Source organism: Ruditapes philippinarum, unplaced genomic scaffold, assembly GCF_026571515.1.
Source record: "Ruditapes philippinarum isolate M1 unplaced genomic scaffold, ASM2657151v2 ctg4744_1_1_1_1, whole genome shotgun sequence".
In the NCBI taxonomy this organism is placed as follows: Eukaryota; Metazoa; Mollusca; class Bivalvia; order Venerida; family Veneridae; genus Ruditapes; species Ruditapes philippinarum.
The window spans coordinates 89,637-102,215 of record NW_026856820.1 but is presented as its reverse complement, the minus strand read 5'-3'; the positions used below and the strand labels follow the sequence as shown (position 1 = coordinate 102,215).

Here is a 12,579-nt window from a genome sequence, read left to right as displayed (position 1 = left end):
AATATGTTTTCCTTTCCATAAGATGTTTTTTTGATAAATCTTTGTCTAAATGTTCAATATTTGAAAAATTCTTGTTTTCATAGTAATTCTGATCGAGATTTGATTATGGGTTAAATGGTTTATAAACACAATAGTTATCTCTAGGTCACATGACACTAATCCTTTGGGATATATTTTGAAGCCATCGGAATATGTATCAAAATAACAACAAATCTTTTAGCCTAATCTTTTCAGCAATAAAGATTTCAAAAATCACATAATTTTTACCCTCATCTTAATCCTGTATTTGCGTAGATGGACATGTACCGCTTCAACTTTACAAGTGTTCATTGCTAACTTTTATACAATGTGGACAAGCCAATTGTAACCACTGCCATTGGATGTGCAGGAGGTATTGTGGGGGTTTGAAATTATTTGGTTTTTACCTAGATATAAAGTGCAGTCTGTCTCTGTAATGCCTGGTCAATGCAGACTGGTTTTGCTTCAGGCATAAAAAATAGTGTTGGCTATATATCCGTGTGGGGACATCTAAAGAAGATTGTATCATCTGACTGGGTCCCTGAAGGACAGGGCCTTAAATTAACCAGGGATTTGAAACTCTTAAAGTCACTGTCTTAGGTATTACATGGTTTATAGGGACTGGTTTGACATCTAATTGGTGCATTAACTAGGGGTTTGTAGGACATTTAACTGATTAATTAGGGTCAGGTTGTACATTATTAATCTAAAGGGGGGGGGGGGGGGCCATCATTATAATAATTAAATTAATTGGAAAAAGAAAAGGTCATCATTGCAAAACAATAAAACTTAGCAGCCAACACTCTGGACACATGTCAGATGAGACTGTGTCCGTGTGGATGCATGTGGTCCTAAAGCTCTATAAATGTGACACATTATGCCTCATTTATTTCAGTTGGCACTCTAAAAGAGCTGATATTAAAGTGCTAGCATGATCATATATCACTGACAATACACTTAACTTCTGTAACAGATAAGCACTCCTATATGATGAAAGATAGAAGTTTGCAAGTTAAGATTGTGTCATTTTTGCTCCCTTTTTTCACTCCCTAAACCTCATAAATTAACAGCAAGTTACCAATCTAAACTGCATGCTTAATCTAAGAACTTTTTTCCCAGGAAAATTTAACAGATTTTTTATGACATAAAGTTAAGAGGAAAAACATTTCTTGAATTTTTTTACAATAACATAAGGAAACCCACTTTATGCTGAATTAGAAAGATCTTATAAAAAATAACAAAACTGGATTTTTTTTGCCTCTTCAACAGTTTAAAGGACAATAATGCAATTCATGAAATCTGTATACATTTGTATTAATCTTAAACACTTTAAGGAATATGTGTGGGGGCTAGTATGTAATAGATGATTGACATACCGGGTAATCATTTGCTTTATCAATTTGTAAATGCCATTTAAAGTAAGTCTATTTTAAGCTCCAGAGCTGCCTACTCATGGAACCATACTTTTGTACAGGGTCACCCACAGATCATATTCCTTTGGATGTTGTTTTAAGAAATTGTAGATAATTAAGGACAGTGCATTTTATACTAACAATGGAATCATGCTACAACAAGAGCTGACCTCTGGGCACTTTATGTTCAGGTGAGCTAAAAATGACTTAGTGTAATGACATATATTTATAATATTTATGTACATTGTATACATGTATAGAAATAACCTGGCTGGTCAAGCTTACAAAACAAATGACCAGACATACATGTACAAAATAAACAATTCAACAATGAAAGATGATGGTGAATACTTGTTGTTTTTTATTTACAGTGATGTTTAATATATCTTTGTATATCTTTTGATATATGACTGAAGACATTAATTATTTCTTACTACACCTGGTCTATGGTAAGCAACAATGTCGAAATGATTATTACATCTACTTTGATGTATTTTAACTTTTACAGCAGATATCTCATGCTGTGTGTATAAAAGTTGGTATTTTTTCATAGATTGAGGTAAATTAAAGGATAAGTCTTGTTGTTAAATGTCAACTTTTCGGCTTTACTTAAAGCTCAAGTAAAGTTATAACAAATGCCCACCCAGGCTGTAATATATCGAGATACGTGTATTCTGTAACTCTGCAAATGTAGATTTTTCTCATCTTATCCTGGGTACAAACAACTTGGTAAATACATCAATACAAATATAGTAATTTTGTACTACTATTTTACAGCATTAGATTTATAAAATACAGAGAGACATATAATTATTTGAAGGAACATAAAGTTAAAACACCGTATTTTGAAGGCTTTATACCAAAATACTGTCACTCACTCTAGCCTTAAAAACATTAAATCATATTATGTTAAAGATGTACATATACTTAAGTTTAACTTCATAAATAATATTTTATCTATGCTACTATACAAGCTGACATGTTTAGTCTGTCAACGCGCTCCGATCAATTAAAAAAATTTTGAAAGGAAATTCGGCAGCCTGTTAAAATTGGATAAAAAGATGATAAAGATTTAATCCCCAATTTGTCAGATAACAGCATGGGTTGCGGAAGGGTCACTGATCGGAGCGTGTAAACATGCTTGTTTATAGATATCTTGCTGCGCCAAGATAACATTTTACATCATTCACATCATGTTTCCCCATGAAAAACACCGTCCCCTACCGTGTATTATATTATATGTGACGATTTTAAGAAATATTTATTGAATTATTCAATGACTTAATGAACATGACACAAAATTATTTTGAAGCTTTTCGCAATAAAACTTCCAAGACAAAATTAATGTACCTAATCTTCTTCGATGATGATTTTTTGCAAAAATTATTGATTTAGGTTGGTTCACCTGACACAAATTAATTTTCCTTCATTTTTTTCCTTTTCAATTTTTTTCTGCTATCTTAAATATCTATGGTATGTTAGAAAAAACTAAACTAGACAAAAGGTGATCTTCATTAATCTTCTATTTTTTTTCATTTTCAATTCCCATTTCTATGATGCTTTTTATACAATCACAGATCTGTAAAAAATTACAAAACTTAATTTAAACCAAGTGGTTATGCCAGACTGTATTTCTCTATTAATTACCAATTATTCACCAATATCTGATCACATAAGTTGTCTCTTACATTTTTTATCTCTACCTTGAAGCCCGGGCCTCGGGCCCCTACAAGTTCAATATGTTTTACTATCATTCAGCTCAGTAGGGAGAGCATCAAATTCTTGATCCAGGGGTCGCTGATTCGATCCTAAGGTAAGGCAAAACTTTTCTGTTACAACTCAGTTATGGAGTCTTCATGATGGTCATAATTATGTCTCTTACAGTTGATTCAGAAATCATGTAGGATAAGTAGTGGGTAACTGAGAAATTTGTAAATAGAGGTTGATAGACCAAAAAGTATAGCAAATGTAATGCAACCAAATGTACAAAACCATCAAGCACATTGCAAGCATTGCAATATATGGTTAATGCAACAAGCAGACAATGTCAACGGGCATCAAATTGTGTTATCAAACAGTAGACTGTATCATCAATGTGAAAAGACCTGAAACAGACTTATCATCCAGCAAAGAACATCAAGTGAACAAAACCACAAAGACCATGCATGTAGTTGAAGAATATCGCAAAGCAGTAAGCACAATCTTATCAAAATAACCAAGAAGATCAATTGTCACTCAGAGGCAGACTGTGTCACTTAAATGCAGATTTTATGTCACCTGGTCACCTGGTAGAATACAACCAGTCCAAAAACAACAGGCATTTAGCAGAATACCTTGTCTTACAAATACAGGCCTAGTCATAAACCATATTATCATTTTCCAAACTCCAAAAAACGTACCAAACAGCATCATAATTTAAATCAATATAGAATGAAATTCTTTTAGGCGCATAAAAAGCTGACCCAATGTCTAGCAAAGTGTCTCATCAGATAAATATTTTACCACCTAAGAGATGGCGCTAAACCAAAAGTGCCATCTAGCAGACAGACAAGCAGATGTGGTATGTTATAAGTTAAATGCTTACAATACTGGCTTTCAGGTGGTTGAATAAATGTTATGAGGTGAGGATAGATGATAGACTAAATATTTTATATTATCAAAGTGATATACTGAAAATATTATCATCATATAACATAATACACCTGTTCTTATTTACTGTTCAAATACTGTAGCTCTGTTCTGTTCCTATACAGCTGTATTTAATGATATCAGTTATTTATAATTCATATTATGTTAATATTTCATTGAATTTCTATTCCGTTTGATTAATTGTTCAATAACAGTCTTGAAAATGATCAGTATTTTTGGCACCTTTTCCTACCTATTTGGTAATTGGTCCTGGTTTGGGAAATTTTGGAGTCAAGAAATCTAGCAAATCGGGGAGTAAGCAAGTAGAACTATTTATAACAGCAAAATTATGAGATAAATGTACTATAATTAAATACTATGAAAATAATATTTTCGGGAATTTTTTGTCCCAATTTTTGGAAAATTTGGTATTTTCTGCCTTTTGGAATGGGGCTGTTTATTAAGCCCAACAAAAACACTCATCAATTTCTCATCAACCAAATTCTTGTGAGACTTTTCAAAAATATTTTACTCAACCTATTGATGTACAATGTATGCCAATTCACAATAAAGACATTCAAATTGTCAAAAGAGAGGTAATATATATATATCAAAGAGGGTTGTTTGATGAAATAAACAAAGACCTCTTTGAAATGGTGACAAAAATCTCCTATCACTTCAAACAACTCAAGGCTTTTCTTAAGAATCTATATAAAGTGCAATAATTATTGATCTTTAGAAATTTTTTTTTTTTTAAATGTTAAACACTAAAATATCGATACCACTTAATACTAGTTTCAATTTTTACTAGGCGCAAACAGTAAAAATTACAGTTGAAAAATTCAGCAAACATAAAATACTTGAAAACACTCAAGTTGCAGGGACTCATACTGTCTGAATTATTTGACCACCTGGAAATCTTGTCACCACAACGTCCCCTAATCAAACACTATAAACAGGAAGATTTTTACCCAATGTTTACCCAGGATAAAAGCATTCTACCTACTCCAAAGTAACAAGTAGAGTGACCACTTAGATTACCTGCCATGACAAGGTATTGAACCCTTGCAAATTTGAAAAGAAATTGATATGAATAGATAAGAGGTAGTGTATTACGGTCAACAAACTTGGCTACTTGATGCGACAAAAATGTTCTATTACATTATGTTAACAATAAACTTACATATTTAACGTACAATATTTTAATTCGGTTATCATCCAAGATGAAAATGTGTTAAATTAATAAGCTTTCAGATTCTTAAGATTATCAATCTTTTGATGTCATTTTCAATTTACATTAAATCTGTGCACAGTTTTTAAAGTACATCGCGAGAAAGTCGGCAATCTGATTTTATGTTTGGGGGGCTATGGGCCCTCATACAAATCAGATTATGAGATAGCCTTGCTTTTCGATGCTCTTTCTATTATATATAATGGTCTAGCAGTCCTAGTTTTATATAAAAAAAATTATTAGAAAATAAAAGTATCAGCAACTCCAATGACTGCTTCCTTTCGTGTCACATTGACAAACCCAAAAACCCTGGCTTTCAAATAAAAAAAAAAGTTAAAAGTCCTTTTTTTTTTTTCAATTTTAGTAAAAACCTTTAGCCTTTTAACCAATCAACCCAACCTACATGTACCCTATGGTGGCATGAGTTTAGAGATCCATGGAAGATACCAATAACACACACCAAATAGTTATGTTAAATGTCAGTTACTAAAATAAATGACAGTGTTATATGTATGAGAAAGATTTCAAGTGCTGATGGAAGGAATGGGTAAAAATTATTCAGAAATAGACAAATACGTGATTCATGTAACTAAATTGTTTCCAAGGCTTATTGAACATAACATTTTAACTAAACAAGAGCTGTCGGTAGGACAGCAACGCCCGACTATTCTTAGTGCTTGATAGTAAAAAAAATGCTTGATACAGATACCTCCTCCTGTTTACAGGTTGGGGTAATGATGGTGAACAAGTGTGCAAAGTTTCAAAGCCATATGTCAATGGACTTTGAAAATATTTGAACTATTACAAAAACTTTAATGTAAATTCTAAGTTGAAAAAGGGGCATAATTCTGTCAAAATGCTTGATACAGTTACCTCCTCCTGTTTACAGGTTGGGGTAATGATGGTGAACAAGTGTGCAAAGTTTCAAAGCCATATGTCAATGGACTTTGAAAATATTTGAACTATTACAAAAACTTTAACGTAAATTCTAAGTCGAAAAAGGGGCATAATTCTGTCAAAATGCTTGATACAGTTACCTCCTCCTGTTTACAGGTTGGGGGTAATGATGGTGAACAAGTGTGCAAAGTTTCAAAGCCATATGTCAATGGACTTTGAAAATATTTGAACTATTACAAAAACTTTAACGTAAATTCTAAGTCGAAAAAGGGGCATAATTCTGTCAAAATGCTTGATACAGTTACCTCCTCCTGTTTACAGGTTGGGGTAATGATGGTGAACAAGTGTGCAAAGTTTCAAAGCCATATGTCAATGGACTTTGAAAATATTTGAACTATTACAAAAACTTTAACGTAAATTCTAAGTCGAAAAAGGGGCATAATTCTGTCAAAATGCTTGATAGAGTTACCTCCTTCTGTCTATAGGTTGGGGGTAATGATGGTGAACAAGTGTGCAAAGTTTCAAAGCCATATGTAAATGGACTTTGAAAATATTAAAACTATTACAAAAACTTTAACATAAGTGGTTACGCCGACGCAGACGCCGACGCTCGGGTGACTACAATAGCTCTACTTATTCTTATCGAATAGTCGAGCTAATAAGAAAATTACCAACAATCCAAGAGCAACAGATAGATACATTAATTAACTGTTATCTATTCCTTTAGCACAATAGAGTATAGAAGGACAGGACCAAATGTTGAGTTCCGAAGAAAGACTTCTGGGAGCAACATCAATCAGCATGATTCAGTCATAATATATGAGCCATACACATTGTATATGAAGAGTCATTTTTTTGAGCATACAGTCATACAACAAGAACAACAACAGCAACTCACCACAGCCCTGTTCATCCTTCCCGTTCTTACAGTCGGGCTGACCGTCACACACTAATGCTTGTGGAATACACACACAGTTACCACAAGAGAATTTATTGAAGGCCGGACATGTACATTCACTGTCATCTCCAATACAAACTGAAAATGTAAAAGAATAAAATATACAAAATTACTAATAACAAAAAAATTATTACGCATCAAAAAGACTACATACATGTTATAATTCCATAATGAGCATGTACACATATACATGTAGAACAATGTGAATCAAATATTAGGCCTTAGTTACCATCCTTCATAAAATTACTTGAAGACTTTCCTAAAAAATTCAAATCACATTCAAATCATGCATGTATTATATGTTAATCCTGGGACAACTAGAACTGCCACTATCTTGGCGTGAATACCCCCGCATACCACTTTGTCAGAATCAACAGTGGCCATTTAGAGCTCAAGGACAACCTCCCTGCCAAATCTGAGGTTACTAAGCCAGTGCATTGCTAAGTTATGTATCCTACAAGCTTCAAATGTGAAAATGTCAAAATCAATACATTGCGGACAGGACATTCTTTAGCAATTGAGAAGAAAAGCTTTTTTTTGTCAAGGTCCCTGTGACCTTGACCTTTGACCCAGTGACCTCAAAGTCAATAGGGGTCACCTTATAGTCATGATCAACATCCATGCCAAATATGAAGACTGTGGGTCAAAGGAATCTTAAGTAAATGGGTGGACAAACTTTTTGAAGTCAAAGTCCCTATGACCTTGACCTTTGATACAGTGACCTCAAAATCACAAGGGGTCATCTACTTATCATGATCAACATCCATGCCAAATATGAAGACTGTGGGTCAAAGGAATCTAAAGTTATTGGGCAGACAAACTTTTTGAAGTCAAAGTCCCTGTGACCTTGACCTTTGATCCAGTGACCTCAAAATCACAAGGGGTCATCTACTAATCATGACTAACCTCCATGCCAAACATGAAGACTGTGGGTCAAAGGAATCTTAAGTTATTTTGCGGACAAGCTTTTTGAAGTCAAGGCCCCTGTGACCTTTGACCTGGTGACCTCAAAGTCAATAGGGGTCATCTACTAATCATGACTAACCTCAATGCCAAATATGAAGAGTTTGGGTCAAAGGAATCTTAAGTTATTGGGCGGACAAGCTTTTTGAAGTCAAGGCCCCTGTGGCCTTGACCTTTGACCTGATAACCTCAAAATCAATATGGGTCATCTACAAATCATGACAAACCTCCATGCCAAATATGAAGACTAAGGGTCAAAGATATCTTAAGTTATTAGGCGGACAAGAAAAAACCGACGGACGGCCGCATTTGTTGTGCGGGGGTATAAAAAATACCTTTTATACTTTTTGTCCCAGGTCAATCCCTTTTTCCTATTGATGTTTTTTAACATATGTATACCATTCACCTTTCAAATACAAATTTGTCCACTTAAATACTGGCTCTAACACAAGAAGGCCTTTGAGCTCAAACCAGTGGAAGTATGGAAGTCATTTAATGATTTATTCTGTGATACAGGCTTGTGATTTCAAATATCTAAAACTTTTCATTCTTTACCTATACAACGCAACTTCCAATTTTAGAGATTTTTCAGTCTTTGACTTCCACGTTTTGGAACTTATTGGGTGCCCTGCCAAACAATATTACATGTACCGGTATGTCTAAAGGGTCAATAATTAAAATGACATTAAATGTAGATACCAGTATAGAAACTTTATGAATGATATACCACGGCCAAGGATGTTTAACAATGTATTATTTCATATATATGCAAAAATGTCATGACCTGCATGTCCATCTATGAACATTTTGCATGCTCTTAACTGGACAGCTTCTTCACACTGAGTCAAGATAAATTTTCATTTGGCAATATACAAGTATACAATTGTTTGTTTATGTTTTTCTTACAACAAAACATCAGGTTAAAAAATCGGTGTCAAATTTGAAGATACAAATCATTTTGTCATAACTATTTAATCTTAAATCACTCAATTGTAACAAATCATTCAACAAGATGTATAAACACTACTTTTTATCACCATAATGAGATGAAATGCTTTTCAACAAAATCTTTTTCTCCTTTATAGTTTCATACAGATACGACATCAAAACACTTGTCAGATGATTTGAGGTTTTAGTACTAATTATTTCTCGCAAGCTTTCAGCAGGTTTATACCACATATAGCAACTTCAAACGAGTCGCTCCGATCAATTTTCGACTTTAGCGCTCGACCATGACTTGAGGTAAAATTAAATTTCAAATCGTCAAAAGATATTTTCTCATAAAATCTTTTTCGGTCTTCTCTCTAAAGGCTACCAATTAGTACACCTGGATAGATTTGTTGCAATTTTTTTTTTGCCCCCAGTTGAAAATCTGAATTTTTAATCTTCTCTATAAAATGGGATAATTAATTTTCTATACATTCTGAATTTGGTACGCCATGTAGCGTAACATGTCATAACCGCTGCACGGATTCTTAAGTCTCCAATCAAATGTGACAAATTCTATATTCTGAAAAACCAGATGCTTGAACTCAATAAGCTCACGGGACATTGTAAAATTTTAAAATCAGCGAATGAAAATGCATTTGCAATGTCACTGAGGTACATATGACTTAAATGTTGCAACTTTTAAGGCATAGAAAAGAGAAATGAGTACAGATTAAATGATTCAGCGTGTTTACATGTAATTAATGTGAACTTCTACATTGAACTAATGGTTTGAAAGGCAATAAGTGTCAAACGCCTGTCCAAATATCATGATCACGCATTCATTATTTAAAATACAATTCATAGCAAATTACAATAAAACTTTCCATTTCTATCTTTCCAAATTGTGTGTGAACATTAAAACTTCTTATTTCCTTGGGCGTCTTTAATGATTTAAGTCTGACCCTTGAATATGCCATAAAGGTCTTCTGAGTGCAAACTTGACACGCATTAAACTTTTACAATTTAAAATGTAGACATTATTCTTTCATTGCTATTCTACGATGATAATTCCCCGTTAGGGAATAAAACGTTTTACTATAATATTTTCACAGAAGTTTACTCTAATGGAACAGACTAAACAAAAGGTCTATTGTGACGCTAGGATTATAACAAACAGTGACACTTTAACATGTATGTTTTATATAAGACAAATCCACTGAAAAAATGACATGACAAACACTTCTTTTTTCTTAAAGACCTACATGTATGTCACAGGTTAACAATTAACTAAACAATGAATATTTAAAATTTTATTTGAAGTTTTGTTAACAATTTATTTCTTTACAAAATATTATAATTCAGACATATACCATGTATACAGATATTTTTAAATTTTTGGGGTTCATGGTTGAAATGTAAATTCTCAAAAGAATGGAGTATAATTAATATATTAATATTAATATATTAATATCTTAATTCTCACTTGAACATAATTAACTATTATGGTTCAAATATATCTATATAGATTTCATTTCTATAAATAAAATTATATTTACATATATAATATATACATACATGTATATATATTATAGTTGTTGCCCATTTCATAAAAATAAATACACAAATACATGCACCATATTAAAAAAAAAAAAAAAAAAACTTACAGAAAAACTCAGGTTATATATTAAATTTTTTTTCTTTATAACTGCACTTTAATTCTTCTGGAATTATCTATACATTATACATGTTATAACTATGACAACTGTGTCAGTGATTTAATTCTTCATCGTGATCTAGGACATTGATCTTTAACCAGCTACTGAAACAATTTTGAATCCCACACAAGTCGAGATTTCTTATTTTATGATTGCATCTCAGATTTTCAAATTTATAAAGATTGACTTAGAATTATTGTTATCAAATGTATACCTCAAATTCAAAAACATCATTTGAAGTAATAAAATTTGGACCTTTGATATGAATTATATAATACATGTACTGTAACTAATACACTGTATATACAAATGCACATACAACTCTTGGTGCCTGAAAGGTTTACGTTTTGAAGCACTTTTGCTGCCACAATCAAACTACAAAAATGTAACATCTTTATCATTAAGCTGCACAATTACATACACAGCATTTGATACCTGTGCAGGCGCAGGCATTTCTTTAGGTCAAATAGATGCAGTTAACCTAAGCACTGGCCAGTCTTTTGAAATAAATAAAACTATCAATGAGAAATAAATAAAACTATCAATTCAATGACATATGAAATGTCAACATCATAATTGGTGACATTCCAGCTAAAAAAGGTGAAGGACACCCTGACAAATGCGTACTAGGCAGGCTCTCTAGACCACTGACTCTTTAAAAACCTATAGTATGCTAGCTGAATCCTATAATGATAATGAGATAAAAGACCCTGGGAAGATTCTACAATCAAAACCAGTAATGAACAGCACTGTCACTCATCAAAGAAATATTTATTTCTGACATTTAACAATCTCTTTTAATCATCACTAAATATTCACACAACCAGAGGACCATTTCAAGCCATTAATTTCACCAGTACAAAATGTTAATTTGTTCAATTTATTTCTCTCCTGTCACTTTAACAATGGGTAATAAAAGAGGCGGTACCATAAATTGTTAAATAATGACTAAGGATACTGTGTTGTACAGTCATAATGTTGAAAATCCAACACAAAAACTCCCTGTAACTCCATGAATTCAATAATTTTGTATGTATATACAATTACATTGTATATGACAGTACTGCTTTAAAGGTAAATTAACCTTTTTACATAATTATGTTATTAAGCAAATAAGTCTGCTTATTACAAATTCAAAATTAAACTTTATTTTGTATTGCATTAATTATTATTATTTAAATTGAAAAATATAAAAAGGTAATTTTATTTTTAATTATTTCTGCATGCAGCCTCTCCCAAAAATATGTACATGTAGTATACATGTATTTTTGAATAATTACTAAACTTGGTCAAAGCATGTATGCAATAATCATGTGTAAAAAACATGTTGAATTATTGAAACAAAAAGGAAAACAGACACAAAAAAATCCTTAAATACTTTTTTAGGTCTCCAATAGTAATCATTGGCAGCTAAATTTAGCAGAAAAGGACCCCTTGGGTCCTGAATTATTAATATTCCAGTGGGACAAAGACACAATGTTAATTTAAAGTTAAAGCCAATAGTTTTTTAATCTTTTCATTAACATTGCAAGGCAGACAGTTACCTTGTTAAAATCACAAACCTTCCAAAATGGTTATGATGAAATAATGGACCTATTGGGAAAGTTAAATTAGACCATTTATGTGGCCTTAATGATTAATCATTTGTCCATGCTCAATTCATTAGTGATTTACAATTAAAACTTTAATTACAATGTTATGAGCTTGCAGAGATTTAGTACGGAAATTAAAATGGAAAGCTATATTAATACATACTATATGTATGTGACATGCTCATAAACTGTTTCAAGTTGCAAAATGGCTTAAACTATAAAAGTATAATGGTAT

The 12,579-nt window shown here is 32.3% G+C and overlaps 1 protein-coding gene across 1 annotated transcript in view; it reads right to left on the bottom strand.

Moving 5' to 3' along the window:
* The window catches only part of LOC132747806 (low-density lipoprotein receptor-related protein 4-like), a 68,627-nt gene that overhangs the window by 53,417 nt on the left and 2,631 nt on the right, over positions 1-12,579 (bottom strand). The window contains exon 2 of the mRNA XM_060737310.1: positions 7,085-7,222. Coding sequence (XP_060593293.1) covers positions 7,085-7,222 — 138 coding nt within the window. The remainder of the gene's footprint in view (positions 1-7,084; positions 7,223-12,579) is intronic.